The 18924-nt window shown below is 41.0% G+C and overlaps 1 protein-coding gene across 1 annotated transcript in view; it reads right to left on the reverse strand.

Annotated features, from left to right (window-relative positions):
- Positions 1 to 605: 605 nt before the first annotated feature.
- PREP (prolyl endopeptidase) overlaps positions 606 to 18924 on the reverse strand; it is a 136391-nt gene continuing 118072 nt past the window's right edge. Inside the window, exons 12-15 of the mRNA XM_047761696.1 lie at positions 18448 to 18542; positions 15373 to 15504; positions 4530 to 4686; positions 606 to 1353 (exon numbers count right to left, since the gene is read on the reverse strand). Coding sequence (XP_047617652.1) covers positions 1059 to 1353; positions 4530 to 4686; positions 15373 to 15504; positions 18448 to 18542 — 679 coding nt within the window. The 3' untranslated portion in view covers positions 606 to 1058. The remainder of the gene's footprint in view (positions 1354 to 4529; positions 4687 to 15372; positions 15505 to 18447; positions 18543 to 18924) is intronic.

Raw genomic sequence — 18924 nt, forward strand, 5'->3', positions numbered from 1 at the left:
GGTAGAGCTCTCCAGAGAAGCACAAATATGTATGATTTGGAAAATAGCACTTACCTGGAAAAGAACAAGCTATTAGAATGATAAAGCAATTTTTTAAACTTTAAGGTTAAAATTCTTTTTACAAAATAGTAATTTTTGTGACATCTGAAAAATAAGACAGAAGAAACTGTTTTTTTCCCCCTTCATAAATTAGATCAGCACTTCCCAAATTGATGCCCAAAGGAACAGCGGTTCATGAAGTGTTAAAACAAATGCCTTAATTTTTTTTAAATGGGCAATAGTTTGAAGAATGATATAACCTCCTCTTACAAGGCTGGGGAGACTATTTTTAAAGTATGACTATTTTTTAAAGTATGACTATTTCTATTTCTAGGAAGTGGTCTATGGGGAATGAACTGCTGTCAAATGCTGAAATTTCTGGTCTCTTGGTTCTATAATCCTAGGTACTTTGATTTCCAGGAATATTCTGTAATCAAATTGATAGACAGGTGAATGTGAGTCCAGTGACTTTCACAGTCTGGGAACCAACCTGTGTGGAAAGTGATGGATGCAGTGCAGGGTGACAGCACCTCTGGGGAAGGAACAGAGGAACCAGAAATCAAGCCTCCCATTCTTAAATAACATTTATTATTGTTGCAAAGAAGTCTTTTTTTCATGAGAGCACTTCCCACATTTATTTAAAGATATATTGGTTATCGTGATAGAAGCAAATTTCCACTGAGGTGCAATATATGAAGTATGCCCAACTACGACTCTTAATTCAGCAAAATCTCATATTCACAATGTGAGGGCTGCCACTCAGCTCTTTATCCAAACATGCCTTTTTTTTTTTTTTTTCTTTCAAAACATGTGCCTGCACAGGGCGGAAAAGAAACGCCAAGGGCCAGTTAAAAAGGAGAAGCCTAGAAAAGATAAAATCCCCGAGGCAGTTCTGTTCAACTGCAGTCTGAGTGCAGGCTGAGTGTTCGTGTGGGGAAGCGTGACGTCCAGTGGTTTCTCCGTTTTAATGGCGGGACAGCCCTTGAGGTTTTCCGCAGCTGGAGGAGTGGGGATGTCAGTTATGGAATCCAGTCGATGTTCAGGCACCGCGCTATGAAGGCAAACATGTCAGAGACTTCTTCTATCACTTTGGCTGTGGGCTTTCCTGCCCCGTGGCCCGCCTTGGTGTCCACGTGGATAAGCAGAGGGTTGTTCTGCTTCCGGCTGCGGCCCACGATGTACTGAAGGGTGGCAATGAACTTGAGGGAGTGAAGCGGGACCACTCGGTCATCGTGGTCAGCGGTGAGGAGAAGCATGGATGGGTACTGGATGTCGTCTGCCTCTGGCAGCTTCACGTTGTGCAACGGAGAATATCTGAAAGGCGAAGGCATTTCCATGAGGGCAGATATGAAAAGCAGGGCTGCGTGTTCACTAGGGGAGTCAAGGGGCGTGGTGGGCAGTGACCTGTGTGGTTCACTGGCAGTGAGGTCTGCAGCTAACTGGCATGGGGGTGACCACTGTGGAGTAGGTTGGCATCAGTTTGGGCTGTGACTGGCCAAGGTTATTGGAAGCTGGGGAGCTGTGTCCTTTATTTGGTTCCCACTTTGGAAGACTGTGTAAGAAAGAAACTCACAGGGTTCTTGAAGCAACCCAAACTCTATGCCCACTAACTGTCCTGAGCTGAATATTTCATTTTATTTTTCACTGCTACAAAGTGGACTGATAGTCCATTTTTTTTTTTTCTTTTTAGGGCAGCACCCACAGCATATGGAAGTTCCCAGGCTTAGGGGTCTAATCGGAGCTACAGCTGCCAGCCTACACCACAGCCACAGCAACGCCAGATCCTTAACCCGTTGAGCGAGGCCAGGGATAGAACATGCATCCTCATGGATGCTAGTCAGCTTCATTTCTGTTGAGCCATGATGGGATCTCCCATTTGTTTTTTACATGAAGAAAATTTATAATTGATATGCAGTTGATTTACAGTATTAGTTTCAGGTATATGACAGTGATTCAATATTTTTATAGATTATACTCCATTTGAAGTTAAAAAATATTGGCTATATTCCCTATGCTGTATAGTATATCCTCATAGATTATTTATTTTATACATGATAGTGTCTTAATTCCCTACCCCTATCTTGCTGATTGTTTTTTTAAACTACTGACTGTGGATATAATAGGTGCAAATCTTTCTTTTGTCGAAAAACTTGAAATCCAAAGTGTCTTATGGAGAAACAAGTTAGTAATATCTCTTAAAATACTGTGCCACATTTATACATTAAAGATTCTTACAAGTTTTGTAGAAAAAAAAATCTGTTAGGCTTTATCCTAGCCATTCACAAACTTGGAGATCTAGATCTTTTTTTGGGGGGGAGCTCCTTTAATATGCTTGATTGAACTCCCTGCTTGTTTGGAGCAGCATGTAAGAGGAAAATACAGCCCTGTGAGTGCTGGGTTGGAAAGTTAAAGTCTGAAAGAATATTATCACAGACATCTTGAGAAAAATATTTAGAACTTGCTTTAAAATTAATTTTAGAGGTATTAAGTCCCATTGAATTATTTTGTTGCCTTCAATATACAATTAACTCAATATACAATTAACTCAGTCTTCTCAACTGAGTTTAAATGGTACTTATCCCCCTAAGGACATTATTTTATGTATGCTACAAATCTGAACTACAGTTTCAAATATTAAGCTTTTACCAGCGTGTGTCAATGAGGCTATTTGTGTATTTTCAAAGTAATAGCCTTCAAAGTAAATTTTTCTTCCCCTTAAAGAACAGAATTTTAATAGTTTTTAAAAGTATTTAATTAAAAAAAATTCAGTCTCTAAGTGGAGAGCTAGCCACACAAAGCACATAAAAAAAAAAAAAAAAAGACTTTGGAAATTACCCTATCAAAACTTATAGCTGACTGAGAAGACAAGGGACACAGGCTTCTGATACAATTCCAAGAGCAATGCCTAAACACTGCTGATAACAATCCCCAAACCCTATTTGTGAGAAGTAAAGAGTGAAAAGCCAAAAAAGAATGTAGCTTATAGTACCAAGCATCTAAATGAATGCCATTTTCTCACTATTATTGCCAAAGTGGTTGAGGAATATGAATATTTCAGTAATGCAACTTGTAGTTCCAAATATATGTGGTTGTACTGAAAGTAAAAAAGTTTAACTGTACTTGGTATATTCCTCTTTATTTCCTTATTTCTAAATTTAGAAAAAGTCCCATATATATGTAAGTTATGACACTTTTTAAAATTAGTTTTTGACGGTTGCAGTAATAGATGACCACAAATGTAGCAGCTTTTAAAAACAAGACAGGTTTCTGATCTCATAGTAAGTCAGAAGTCTGTGTTGGCTCAATTGGGCTCTCTGGCTCTTTCTTTCTTTTTTTTTTTTTTTTTTTGCTATTTCTTGGGCCACTCCCTCGGCATATGGAGGTTCCCAGGCTAGGGGTCAAATCAGAGCTGTAGCCGCCTGCCTACGCCAGAGCCACCGCAACGCGGGATCCAAGCCACGTCTGCAACCTACACCACAGCTCACGGCAATGCTGGATCCTTAACCCACTGAGCAAGGGCAGGGACCGAACCCGCAACCTCATGGTTCCTAGTCGGATTCGTTAACCACTGCGCCATGACGAGAACTCCTCTCTGGCTCTTTCAAGGCTGAAATCAAGGTGCTAGCTAGCTGGGCTCTTACCAGGAAATTCTAGGAAAAAAAATCTGTTTCCAGGGCTCTTGGCAGAATTCAGTTCCATGTGGCTGTATGTGGGGTTGTTCTTAGGTCCTAAAGGCCCCCTCCTCCTCCTTCAGGGCCAGCAGTGACAGGCTGAGTCCTTCCCGCACTTCTGGTCCCTCTGACTTCCCCTTTCTGCTGTGTCCCTGATTCCCGCCAGAGAAAGTGCTCTGCCTTAAGGGTTTGTCATTAGGTTGGTCCCACTCAGATAATCCAGGATAATCTCTTTAGTGTAAAGTCAGCTGATTAGTAACTTTAATCTGTACAGTCCTCCTTCACAACACAACCTAGAGTGGTGGTTGACTGAAGAACCAGGGGACAAGAATCCCAGAGACCATCTTTTTTTTTTTTTTCTTTTTAGGACCACACCCATGATATATAGAGGTCCCCAGGCTAGGGGTCGAATTGGAGCTACAGTTGCTGGCCTATGCCACAGTAACGTGGATCCGAGCCATGTCTACACCACAGCTCATGGCAATGCTGGATCCTTAACCCACTGAGTGAACCTGTATCCTCATGGATACTGGTCAGGTTCGTTACCACTAAGCCATGAAGGAGACTCTGTAGGGTCTATCTTTAGAATTCTGCCTATCATATCTTTGTAGAGTGTTCTTTTTGTTAAAGACCAGATCAAAACAGGGAAGACAAATTGGTATTCCCACCACTTACCCCTTACTTCTATAGAAAATTACATGCAAATATGAGTCATGGAAGGGGACTATGAGTCCAACACTCATCCTTTTGACTCTGTTCAGTATTCTGATAACAAACTGGTAGCAACACAGATATGTCAAGATGATTTAAAAACCTTACTTGATGAGCCATTCAAAGTGTTGTTTGCTGTCCGAGCACCCATAATCAGTGGTCCAGGCATGACCAATGGTATATTTATGGAACTTCAGCATGTCCATTACTCCAACTTGAGCAATAACACAACCAAAGAGGTCAGGTCGTTGATTTGCACAAGTAGCTAAAAACCAAGATAGAAAAGGGTGGTCCATCGTTAAACATCTCTGTAATGAACGAAACCAAAATAGAACAAAGCAACACTTAAATGCTTTCAGAATTCTAACTTTTTTTTCCAAGAGCACACAGGAAGACACCATCAGAAATCACATACTCAGTAGCCCATGAGCTCTCCCCCTTCCTTCCACTGTACCCAAGGGTGGAATATTCTCGTCAGTAGTAGAGATTTACTCCCTAAAGAGAATCTCAAAAAAGACGATCCAGCATTGACTGCCGTGAGGTGTGGTATAGGTTGCAGACACGGCTTGGATCCCTCACTGCTGTGGCTATGGTGTAGGCTGGTAGCTACACTTCCAATTCAATCCACCCCTAGCCTAGGAACCTCCATATGCTGTGGGTGTGGCCCTAAAAAGACACACACCAAAAAAAGACAAAAAAAGAAATACCTATTTTTCCTTGTCCCTGGTTCCTAGAACAGAGCTCCTAAAACCCTGGGAATTTCCTGAGTGATGGGGTGAGAGGAATGTCTTTCCAAATTCCTAACTAGCCCGTTTCAACCATACCTGAGCTTATGCTGATGAGGTGGCTCCTAGTAGGTCCCTAGATAGCTTTAGGATGGGGGCTGGTTGCCCAAGGAACCCGCAGTGTGGTTAGAGGATTGGAACTTTTGGTCCTACCCCTGAAGCCTGGGGAGGGGAGAGAGGCTGGAGATCAAGTTAATGATTAATGGCTCATGATTCAATCCATCTTGCCTGCATAGAAGCTCCATACGACCCACCAAACAAGTCTGGAGAGCTTCTGGGCTGGTGAACAGACTGAGATGTAGGGAGGGTCAGGTGCTCACGGATAGCACGGAAGCTCTGCGCGCAGTCGCGCCCCTGCCCCCACCTCACTCCGTGCATCTGCTCGGTCTGACTGTTCCTGAGTTCTACCCTTTATAACAAACTGATAACTCTAAGAAGAGTGTTCCTGAGTTGTAGCAAAGTATGAACTGAACAAGGAGGGCATGGGAACTTACAGGATGTCAGTCAGAAGTACGGGAGGCCCAGAACGTGCACTGGTGTCTGAAGTGGGGGCAGGCCTGTGGGACTGAACCCCTCCCTGGTGGGGTCTGTGCTGTCAGAAGTCAACTGAATTGCAGGACACCTGGGGGGTGTCTGGAGAGTTGGAGAACTGGGTTGGTGTGGGGGAAAAAAACCCCACATGTGGTGTCAGAATTGTGAGTACAAACAGTTCATGTAGCCTGAGGCAGAAGGGGGCCTAAACCCCAGCTCAGAGCTCTAACCAATACTGACAGCTTCTTGTTCTGTTTTTTTTTTTTTTTTTTTTTTTTTTTGGTCTTTTTAGGGCTGCACCCACGGCATATGGAAATTTCTAGGCTAGGGGTTGAATCGGAGCTGCAGCTGCCGGCCTACGCCACAGCCACGCCAGAACTGAGCCTCGTCTGCGACCTTCACCACAGCTCACGACAACTTAACCCACTGAGAGGCTAGGGATCGAACCTGAGTCCTCATGGACGCTAGTTGGGTTTGTTACTGCTGAGCCATAATGGGAACTCCTTGTTCTGTTTTTTTAATACTCTTCTCATATACTTAAAAACTTATTTTTTGGATAATTCAACAAATACTTATTGAACTACTGCCACATGCCTGACTCTGGGCTTGGGGATATATCATTGAACAATTTAGTGCGAAAGATAAAGACGTGAACAAGTAATCACAGTGCAGCTCTCACAACTGCTGGGAAAGTACAGGTGCCATAGAGCAGGGATCGGGTACCTAAGGCAGCGCAAGGAAGTGGAGAGGCATTGGGAGGAAGTACATCAGAGGTGGAGTGATGGAGCTACTTGAGGGAGCTGAACTTTTCCTACCTCTGGGAAAAACAACAACAACAACAACAACACACAAAAAACACAAGGTTCCTGTTCCAGTTCTGACTTCAGTGTTTATTTGTGATCCTAAATCCTGAGTGCTACCCCTGGAGATCCTATTTCCCACTCAGAGGACAGAGGGGCAGGATTCTGGAATCTGGACTTTCATATAAGTATCTCGGCAGCCTGATGGGGGAACTCAGGTTCCTTAAAGGACTTGGTTTGTTAATAGGCATAAACCAATTCCTGAATATAAAACTCTGAAAATAAAATGGAGTTATATACGATGAACTGGTAAACTATAACACAGCTCTCCCACTATTGAAATCAGATGGCATTGCAATGTCCTTTCCCATTAAATTTTACATTTGCCCTTAGTTCTTCTCTTCCTTTAACCTCCATATTTAATCTGTATGCAAATTTATTTGGCCCAAATTCAAAATATACCCAGAATCTGACAACCCAGGTCCAAGCCACCATTTTCTCTCACTGAGACGGAAGCCACTTACCTGGCCTCCTGCTTTTCTGCCCTTGCCTCCCCTTCTGTCTACCCTAACACAGTAATGGGATCAATGCATGATCCTGATTAAAAAAAAATATGCCAAAGGAGTTCCCTTGTGTCAGAGCAACATAAGGATCTGGTGTCACTGAAGTAGCTTGGGTTGCTGCTGTGGTGCAGGTTTGATCCCTGGCCCAGAAATGTCTCTATGCTGTGGGCATGGTCAAAGGGAAAAAAAAAAAAAAAAAAAAAAAAGTCAAATTATGACACTTCTCGGCTCAAAACTTTTCCAAAGGCTTCTCACTTCACAGAATAAACTATGTTCTCTACACTGGTGAAGACATCCATCCCTCACCTCTCCCAACACCCTCGGCTCTCTGCGCAGACAGATGTGGGCCATGCTGGCCTCAGGTGTATCGTCTGCCGCCTCTGACAGAAGGAAAGCTCCATGCAGGCACAGAGGTATTTTCTGTTCCTTTTGCTGACATATGCCCAGTATTTGGAAAAATGCCCAGCACTTCATGTTGCTCAACAAATATTTGTGGAGTGCATGAATTAAACTTGTGATTATTTGGTGTTTAAGAATGTTATCCATACCCTTTCTAAATTAAGGTTTTAAAAAAACTGAAGTATAATTGACGTATATTAGTCTCAGATGTAAAACAGTGATTTGGTATTTTTATAATCACAAAATGATTATCATGATAAGTCTAGTTACCATCTGTCACACAATTACGAAATATTATTGACTATATTCCCTATGCTATCTGTACATTATATCTTTGTGATATTTTTTATAATGACTTGTATCTCTTAATTACCCTCATCTCCCCACTCCACTCCCCTTTGGCAACCACTAGTTTGTTCTCTGTACCTATGAGTCTGTTTATGCTTTTTAGTTTCCTCATAAAAGTGAAATCATAAAGTATTTGTCTCTTTCCAACTTACATCACTTGGCATAGTATCCTCTAGGTCCACCCATGTTGCTGCAAGTGGCAAGATGTCATTCCTTTTTAAAGAGCTGAGTATATTCCACTCTGGGTATGTCACACACACACACACACACACACACACACACACACACACACACACACACACTATCCATTAATTTATCAATGAACACTTAGGTTGCTTCCATACCTTGGCTATAGGGAATAATGCTGCAGTGAACCTAGGGGAGCATGTATCTTTTTGAACTAGTGGTTTTGATTTCTTTGGGAAAAAAAAAAAAAAAGAGAGAAGGGGAACTTCTAAATCATACAAGCAGTTGTATTTTAAATTTTCCAAAGAACCTCCATACAGTTTACCATAATGGCTGCAGCCAATTTACATTTTGACTAACAGTGCATGAGGGTTCCCCTTTAGCCACATCCTTGTTAATACTTGTGTGAGGTGGTAGCTCCTTGTTTTAAATTTTTTTTTTTTTTGTCTTTTTGCCTTATCTAGGAACAATTCCGCAGCACATGGAGATTCCCAGGCTAGGGGTCTAATCGGAGCTGTAGCCACCGGCCTACACCACAGCCACAGCAACACTGGATCCGAGCTGCATCTGCAACCTACACCACAGCTCACGGCAACACCAGATCCTGAGCCCACTGAGCAAGGCCAGGGATCGAACCCGCAACCTCATGATTCCTAGTCGGATTTGTTGACCACTGTGCCATGACGGGAACTCTGTTAAATTTATTTTTTTTAATTTTATTAAATTTTTTTTTGGTTACACTCATGGTATACAGAAGTTCCTGGGCCAGAGATCAGATCTGTGCTGCAGTCGTGACCTACACCACAAGCTGCTATAATGCCAGATCCTTAACCTACTGTGCTGGGCCAGGGATGAACCCATGCCTCAGCATTGACCTGAACTGCTGTAGATACCATGCCAGATCCTTAACCTGCTGTGTCACTTTTCCAACACCATTTATTGAAGAGGTTGTCTTTTCCCACTGCACATTCTCAATTCCTTTGTTGTAGATTGACCATATATGTGTGGGTTTATTTTTTGGTTCTCTATTTGGTTCCATTGATCTATACGTCTGTTTTTGTGCCACTACCATACTGTCTTGGTTACTAGAGTTTTGCAGGATAGTTGAAATCAAGGGGTATAATACCTCCAGCTTTGTTTGTCTTTCTCAAGATTGTTTTGGCTCTTTGGAGTCTTTTCTGTTTCCACGTATGTTTTAGAATTCTTTGTTCTGTGAAAAATGCCATTGGTATATTGATAGGGATTGCACTGACTCTGTACAATGGGTAGTATGGCAGTTTAGGCAGTATTAATTCTTCCAATCCAAGGGCGTGGTACATCTTTGAATTTGTTTGTGTCATCTTCAGTTTCTTTCATTAGTGTCCTATAGTTTTCAGTGTACAGGACTTTTACCTCCTTGGTTAGATTTATTCCTCAGTATTTTATTCTTTTTGATAACAATTTTAAATGGGACTGTTTTACTTTCTCTAATAGTTGTTAATATATAGATATGCAACAGATTTCTGTATTAATTTTGCATCCTATAACTTTACTGAATTCATTTATTAGTTGTTTGCTGGTGTCTTTAGGATTTTCTATATGTAGTATCATGTCATCTAGAAATGGTGACAGTTTTGCCTCTGACTTTCCAAACTGGATTCTTTTGATTTTCCTTGTCTGACTGCTGAGGCTAGGACTCCCAATACAATGTAAATAGAAGTGGTGAGAGTGGACATCCTCGTCTTGTCCCTCACCTTAGAGGAATGCTTTCAGCTTTTCACCACTGAGTATGGTGTTAGTGGTGGGCTGGTCATATGTGGCCTCTGTTATGTTGATATATACCCTCTATACCCTGTTTGCTAAAAGATTTTAATCACAAAGGGATGTTGAATTTCATCAAAAAAATTTTCTGTATCTATGGAGATATGATTTTTATTCTTCAACTTGTTAATGTGGAATACCACATTGATTGATTTACAGATACTGAACTATCCTTGAATCCCTGGGATAAATCCCACCTTATTATGGTGTATGATGCTTTTACTGTATTATTGAATTTGGTTTGATAATACTTCATGTTGATCTGTGCATCTATGTTAACTACAATATTGGCCTGTAATTTTTTTGTGTGTGGTGTCTTTGGTTTTTATATCTGGTTGTTGCTGGCCTTGTAGAATGAGTTCAGATGTGCTCCTTCCTCTTCAATTTTTTGGATCATCTTGAGAAGAATAGATGCTTAAGTCTTCTGTAAATATTGGTAGAATTCACCTGAGAAGACATGTGGTCCTGGACTATTTGGGAGGGTTTTTTTTTTTTTTTCCTTTTTGTAAATTTCTGATTCAACTTCATTACTGGTAATTGGTCTATTTCTATTTTCTACCTGATTTGGTCTTGGGAGAGTTTAAGTTTGCAGGAATTTATTTCTTCTAGATTGTCCATTTTTGTTCATAGTAATCTCTTATAATCCATTGCATGTCTGTGGTGTTGGATGTAGCGTCTCTTTCTAATTTTCTTTGGACAGGCCCTCTGTTTTTCTTAGCAAGGTTGGTAAAAGGTTTATCAATTTTGTTTATCTTTTGAAAGAACCAGCTCTTAGTTCTACTGATCTTTTCTATTCCTTTTTACTCTACTTTTGCCCTGATCTTTTATTATTTTAGTTCCTTTAGGTGTTAAGTTAGATTGAGATTTCTCTTGTTTCCTGAGGCAGGCTTGTATCGCTATAAAGCTTAGAAATGCTTTGGCTGCATCCCACTGATTTTGGATCACTGTGTTTCCATTTTCATTTGTCTCCAGGTATTTTTTAATTTTCCTCTTTGATTTCTCAGTGACCCATTGGTTGTCTATCTAGTAGCATATTTAGCCTCTATGTATTTTTTTGTAGTTTATTTCTTATAATGTCTAATCACATATTGTTGTTGTTGGGAAAGATTGATATGATTTCAGTTTTCTTAAATTTATTGACATGTTTTGTGGCTTAGCATTTGATCTATCCTGGAGAATGTTCCATGTGCACTTGAAAAGAATGTGTATTCTGCTGTTTCTGGATGGAATGTTCTAAATCTATTAAGTCCACCTGGTCTCATGGATCATTTAAAGCCAGTCTTTTCCTCAATGATTTTCTGTCTGGAACATCTATCCATTGGTGCACTTGGAGTATTAAAGTCCCCAATTACTGTTTTGTTCTCAATTCCTCCCTTTATGTCTGTGAATATTTGCCTTATACATATTAAGTTGCTCCTATGTTGGGTGCATACATATTTATGCATATTATATCCTATTCTTCTATTGACCCCTTCATCATTATGTAATGCCCTTCTTTGTCTTTTGTTAAAATCTTTGTTTAAATCTATTAGGTCTGATATGAGTATTGCTACCCAATCTTCCTTTTTGTCCCATTGGTATTTAATACCTTTTCTCATCCCCTTACTCTCAGTCTGTGTGTACTTTTGGAGCCAAACTGAGTGCACATAAGTTTCACATGCTCCAAGTCCTAGCATAGAGGCAGTAATTAGAAAGTAGCATATAGTTGGGTCTTATTTTATTATCCATATAGCCACTCGATCTTTTGATTGGAGCATTTAGTTTATTTATATTTAAATTAATTATTGATGGGTATTTTTTTTTGCCATTTAAAAAACTTTTCCTGGTAGTTTTTGTAGTTTTTATTTTTAATATTTTGCTCTGTTCGCTGTGATGTGATGATGGTATTTAGTGTTTGATTTAGTTTCTCTCTACTTATGTAGCTACTGTTGATTTTTGTTTTTGGTTGTCATAAGGCTCAGATATAACAACCTAAACATATTTGTGATTACTTTAAATTGATGACCTATCTCTTAAACTTGAGTATTTTTTTAAAATTCAATGACATTTATTATATTTATAGTTGTAAAACCATCATCACAACCTAGTATTAGAATATTTCCATCCGAAAGCCCCAGTCTTCCCCCCCCCCCCACCAGTCCCTTTTGGTAACCATAAGTTTTTCAAAGTCTATGAGTCTGTGTCCTGCAAGTAAGTTCATTTGTATCCATTTTTTAGATACCACGTGTAAGTGGTATTTATGATGTCTGTCATATCATATCATATGAACACTTTCTAATGATCCTGTATTTATATTCCCCCCTGCCATGTTTAATGTCTTAACATATTTTACAACTTTTTGTGTATCACTTTATTATTATGGATATAAATTATTTTACTACTTTGTCTTTTAACCTTACTGGCTTTATTAGTGATTGATCTATCTTTATGTTTTCCTTTACCAATGAGGTTTTTTCCTTTCATAATTTTCATTTTTCTAGTTGTGGGCTTTTTCTCCCCACTTAGAAAAGTCCTTTAACATTTCTTTACAGCCAGTTTAGTAGTCCTGAACTCTTAGCTTTTGCTTGTCTGTATAAGTCTTGATCTCTCACTCAGGTCTGAAAGAGAACTTTGCCAGATAGTATATTCTTGATTGTATGTTTTTTTCTTTCATCACTTTGAGTATATTGCACACTCCCTTCTGGCCTGAGGAGTCTGATGAAAAGCCAGCTGACAGTCTTATGGGAGCTCCCTTGTAAGTGACTAATTGCTTTTCTCTTGCTGCTCTTAAGATTCTCTCTTTAACTTTTGTGATTTTAATTAAAATGTGTCTTGGTGTGGATCTTTGGGTTCATTCTGTTTGGGACTTTCTGTGGCCTCTCAATCTGGATGTCTGTTTCCTTCACCAGGTTAGGGAAGCTTTCAGCTATTTCTCTTCAGATAAGTTCTCTGCCCCTTTCTCTCTCTGCTCTCCCTCTTGGACCTGTATAATGTGAATGTCAGTTTGATGCTGTCCCTGAGGACACTCAAGCTATCCTTATTTTAAAAAGTTCTTTTTTTCCAGTTCTCTGATCCATCCCACTATATCATCTGATCTACTGTTGATTTCCTTCTAGTATGTTTTTTATTTCAGTTATTGTACTCTTTAACTTCTAGCTGGCTCCCCCCTTATATTTTCTATCTCTTTGTTAAACTTCTCACTGCGTTCATCCATTCTTCTCCTTCATTCATTGAGTATCTTTATGATCATTACCTTGAACTCTTTATTGGGTAGGTTTCTTATCTCATCTTCTGGGGTTTTGTCTTGCTCCTTAGTTTGCAACATAGATAAAAATGAGAAGTCAGAGGACTCATTCTCTGTGTTTCTATGTATTAGGTGGGATGGTTACGTTTTCTGCCCTTGGAGAAGTATCCTAAGGTAGGATGTCCTATAGGGCCCAGCAGCATGCTCCCCTCTGGTGAACAGAGTTATATGCTCTAGGGGTGCCTCCTATATAGGCTGCATGGGCCCTTCAGTTGTGGCAGGGTGGACTACTTTGGGCATGTTGGTGGACAAGGCCTGACCTCTGCATGGCTGGCTACAGGACTAATAGCCAGAGGGATGACTCCAAAATGGCACTTGTCAGCAGCAGCAGCCTTGTAGTAGAATGAGCTCCCCTGAGATGACTGCCACCAGCATCTGTGTCCCTATTAAGAGTCCCAGTTGCCTCCTGCCCCTGTGGAAGGCTCTTTAAGATCAGCAAGTAGGGAGTTTCTGTAGTGACTCAGCATAATGAATCTGACTAGCATCCATGAGGACGTGGGTTCAATCCCTGGCCTCACTCAGTGGGTTAAGGATCTGGCGTTGCCCTGAGCTGTGGTGTAGGTTGCAGACACACCTTGAATCTCATGTTGCTGTGGCATAGGCTGGCGGCTACAGTTCTTATTCAACCCCTAGCCCGAGAACTTCCATATGCCATGGGTGAGGCCCCCAAAAAGCACACACACACACACACACACACACACACACACACACACACACACACACACAAATTAGCAAGTGGGTATGACCAGGCTCTTTTCAAATTGCTGCCTCTGCCAGGACTTGGAGCATGTGAGAATGTGTGTGTACTCTTTAAGCGTGGAGTCTCTATTTCCCACAGCCCTCTGGCTCTTCTGAAAGTAAGTCCCAATGGCTTCAAAGCCAGATATCCTTGGGGCTCATCTTCCCGGTGCAGGGGAGCCCACTCTGGGTCTAGACTCCCTCTTGTGTTGGAGAGGACTTCCGCAAATGTGATATTGTCCTGTTTGTGGCTGCCTGCCAAAGTTTTGGGTCCTGACTATACTGTGTGTCTGAGCCTCCATACCTGTCTCACAGTGGTTGATTCTTTCTGTCAGTCTTCAGGTTGTTCTCACACACAGTTGTTCCATAAATGGTTGTAATTTTAGTGTGCCTGTGAAAGGAAGTGTGCTCAGAGGCTTCTAATTTGCCATCTTGGCCACATCTCCACCCTTTCCAAATTTAAACAAATTACTTTGGACATATATATTTTTCATCCATGGGAAACTTTTTTTTTTTTTTTTTTAGACCATATTCTACTGGGATGTAAAAAGTAAGAACAGGAATCCAAGTTTTGACATAGGTAAGTATATTTCAAAGACAAGGAAACTTAGTGAATGTGTCATTATCTTTGATAACAGTGGATTGAAAACTGAAAATTGTCATGTGTTTTTTTAGGTTGAGTCTATATGTACTAATCTACATTTGTACAATTGTTCCCTCATTTCCTAATGACATTAGATGTTGGATCTAGCAAGGAAAATTCAGGCCCACCATAAATTCATTACAATGTTAAGTGCTGTTGAGAGACAAAAAAGCAAAGTACCAAAAATGAGGAAAATCTACTTGGAGGCAGGGCCACATAGAGGTCACAAAGGCAGAATCTAAAGCCACAGTGCTCAGTATCAATCCCAGTCTTACTGTCTTACTAACAAGCCATTTGACCTCTCAGTGCCCCAGTGTCCTCCTCTGTCACATGGGAATAACACCTATCCCCATATCCCAGGCTGTGTGCATAGACTCAACATGGAGCCTGGCACACAAGGTGCTCAGCAAGAGTGAATGATTCCTGTGAGCTATTTCATTACTATCAAGCTGCAGACCCATCTCTGCATGTACCTCATGTTCTGTAATAACTTCTCTCTCTGCACCCACAGTGTTTAGCACCCCACAGCTTATAAGCTCTGGGTAACATGGTCATAGGGGTGTTATTAGACTCAGTCCTGTGCTGACTGAACCCTAGAAACCAGGGGTCCACTTTGTGGAGAGAAAGGGGTCCTACCCAGGGTGGGTGTTTGAGAACTCTGGTTCAGCCCAGAACTCAGAGCAGGAGGAGGAACAGTTTTTCAGGCTATGACAGGTTGAGTCAGTAGTATAATGGGGGTTTAGCTATGTCTTCATATGCTGTTTCTTAGATGCCTAGATACAAATAAGTTTTGTATCCAATAGCCAAAGTAAAGTGAGTATCTGAAAACTCCAAGCGTTAACTAGTAGGTATAACAAATAAAACTGAATTCTCACCTACTAAGAGGCCTCCATTTGAACCTCCGTTAATAGTTAGTCTCTTGGGAGATGTGTAACCTTCCTTGATAAGATATTCAGCAGCACACTGAAAGTCATCAAAGCAGTTCTGTTTATTGGCCAAGATACCACCTACAATGTGCCAAAGTGAAAGAAAGTTAATTAACAAAACATTAAAAAACAAACAACATTTTAACCTAAGGGGAATTCAAATAATGATAAGGCATAGTTTGGACTATTGACAACTTAAAACACAGAGGGCTAACACAAAATGCCTCGATTTAAATTTTGTTATGCATTGTGGAAATCCACTGTCAGTACCACAACTGCTACTTCCTATGGTGGATTTGTGTTTTTCTAAAATCTCTTAGAATTTAAAAGGCAAATGCCTCAAAGGGAAAAGATGGTCTGTTAAGACATCAGAGAATGACAATGTGAAAGTGTGTCATCAAAAAGAACCTGTGGTCTTGGAGGAGCTGGATTAAAAACTGAAACAAGAGCTGGAGCAGTCCTGTCCTGCTTAAGATCCACATAGCTAGTGAGGAGGAGGCTGAGTGTACGGCCCCTACCCCTTCGGACCCCTCCCCCCCACCCTACAAGGAAGAAAGAGATTAGTGCAGAGAGGTGCACTTCTCACCCCTCCTCTTTGCAGGGGTTTGAGGTGGGTAAGTGATTAGGAGAACTCAGCTCTTGGACTTTAAGCAACCCAGGGCAAAGAACTTAAGTAGGAATTAGGTGGGGAGGTGGCAGTGCACAGAGCACCCCATTACAATTTCTTCAGTCTTGAATGAAGAGGATCTGAGCTTCCTCCTCTAGAAGTCATTCCACTATATAGAGCCAAACAAAAAAACTACTTAAAGAGAGGAACATTTGTAAGGTCTTGGAACATTTTAAAAGTAAAGGCCAAAAGTCAAAGTTGTGCCCTCAAAGGATGGATGTCTGAAATAACTATCTATGAAATGAACGAAAAGCAGACACAGATCTAATTAGATATTTGAGATTAATCACTTTTGCCGAAATACAATTAAAGATGAAGAAGTACTACTGAAGAAATATTTTCATATCAAAATAAATGTTATTAAGATTCTAATAAGAAATTATTGGTGAATTAGAACAGCTAGGATTACTTAGTTTCCAGGAATAATATCATTTTGGGTATATAAGTATATTTTTTAAAGAATATTAAATTTTAAACTCAATTAACATAATGGAATCTAAATTTATCAATCCTCACTATACTAGAGTCTAATTGGAAAAAGTCCATTTTGGGCCCCTTCACTGCCTAAATTAGGAGAAAGTTTGTGATCAGTCTAAACGCAGGTAATCAACTTTTAGCCTCAGTCAAGCTGCAAACTCCCCTCCCCTCAAGGCTTTTGGATAATAACTTGGTTATAATTAACACAGAGTTGAGAAAGAGAGAGGTGACCAAGACCAGGACATCCTTCCCTATCAGAGCATGGTGGACACCTGATAACCAGAGGAATTTGTGGTGAAGAACCCAGATTCTTGGGGTGAGAAGGCCACGGGGTCAGGAGTCCATGCAGGTGGGTGTCTAAGTGTGTCCCTCACCAACATCTTTACCTAAGAAAACAGGTGAGTCAAGGGGTCCAGACTTTAGCATATAGATTTGGGATGTAAAACATATGATATGTGCAGGGATTTTATTTTTATTCTTCTTTTATTAGTCATCTCTTAATATCACAGTTTTACAGTATGATTTTAGTGGAATTAAACTCTAATACAGGTCCAAATCAAAACTGCACAAGGAATTCTATGCTGCTATAAGTACAATGACAATTGATAAAGTCTTCAGGGATGACACCTGGCAGCAGTGACCCAACAATGGCTGACAGGCTGGGGCTTGTGTGTGAAGTAGGGACACTCACTTTTGCTAAGATGCTCAGATGCTCAAAGAGTCTGCTGTCTGACATCGGTCCTAGGGGTACATGCTGAACACTCAGAGGTCAAGCTCGGGGCTTTCCTACCTCTTGACACCTAACAGGTCCTTATGAAAATTCTTTACAGGTCTACCCCCCTCATCCTTGCTGATGTGATGCAGAAAACCAGAGCCGTTGGCCTAGGGAGGCAGAAAAGAACGAGAGGGTGCACAGACGTGAAGGGTGGTCTGGGATGCTCCTCTTGCGGGAGAAGAGCCCCCTTGCCGGGTGCTGTGGCCATGCTGAGCACTGGGGGCAAGCTCGTCCCAGCAGAGTCTCATACACAGCAGCTGATGTGCAGAGGAGTGAAGGTGCGCCCCACATGCCCCTCCCCCAAAACACAGGACTAAGGTAAGGGGAGAACGTCCTTTTCCAGTCATTGGTTGGTCTATGAATTTCAGTTACACAGAAGTCTGGGAGGCGGGAGTGCTCCGTATATAAAGAAAAGGAAAAGACAGGGCTTTAAAAATAAAGATTGCCATATTTTTTTTTTAAAGAATGACAACCTAGGGAATAAAGCCGAGTACAGAAGCAATTTGCTCAACTAGAATACATACTTCAGGAGGCCAGAGCACGGGGACAAAATCATTAAAACCAGAAAAGAAAAATGACTGCGTTCTTGTGTTTAATAAAACCTGTATGTGATAGAGCCCCAGCAGCAGTGTGATTTCTCAGCAGTGCTGGGAAAAATCAGAGCAAACAGGCAAAAGGATGCCCAAACTGGGAACAGAAAGTTCTATTTCAGACTGCTCTCTGCTTTCATAGAGAAAATGCTATGTTATGAGATAGCTGGGCTTTTACTGTTTAGCATTATTTGCCTAACAGAAGAAACAATAAATACCAAAAGTGCCCCCAAACTCACCTCTGACAGTGAAAGATAAAAATGTACCCCATTCATTGCTTAAAAAAAAAAGTGGATTATGGTCTTTAGGGGATGCTTCTGAAAAATACGTACTTCACTAAATAGACTGTAAAGGAAAAGAAAACGTGAAAAGACCAAGTTGTTTACATTTAAAAGGGGAGTGGTACCTGAAATGTATTTGAAAGTATCCTTATTTTTCTGCCCTAACCTCTCAGCTCATTCAGACCTTGCTTTGATGATGCCATATCCGTGTCCCTGCAGAGAAAAGAACCTCACCTTTGTGCCACGTCTCTCCGTATTCGCCGCCTCCTCGGATGTTGGCCACTGCAAGGACACCACCCATGTGCCTCACAAAGATGAGCCTGGACACACTGAGCACAGTAAGAAGAGTTAACCTGCCGTTAACTGCCTAGTGAGGACCACGCTGCCTCCCTCCATCCCCCCGCCTCTCCACGTATCCCTAAGACACTGCACGTGACGGCATCTAAATAGGAGCCCCATACTTAATGTATATTACTTGACTGAAGTGAAAAATAGAACTTCTGACAAATGATTAACTGCAAAGCTCATACATTTTCATGAGCATTCAGCATTCCTCATTTTTAACAACTGTCTTGGCAAACAAAATACTGCCAGCCATGTGACACTGCAAGTGAATGGTGCTGTGCTTGAAGGAACATGGGTAATGGTCCCTGGTACTATTTTCCTCAGTATCTCTCTCCAAATTGTTCAAGTTGGAAAAAAGAAAGCTCC

The sequence above is a fragment of the Phacochoerus africanus genome, chromosome 2 (genome assembly GCF_016906955.1).
Source record: "Phacochoerus africanus isolate WHEZ1 chromosome 2, ROS_Pafr_v1, whole genome shotgun sequence".
Classification (NCBI taxonomy): Eukaryota; Metazoa; Chordata; class Mammalia; order Artiodactyla; family Suidae; genus Phacochoerus; species Phacochoerus africanus.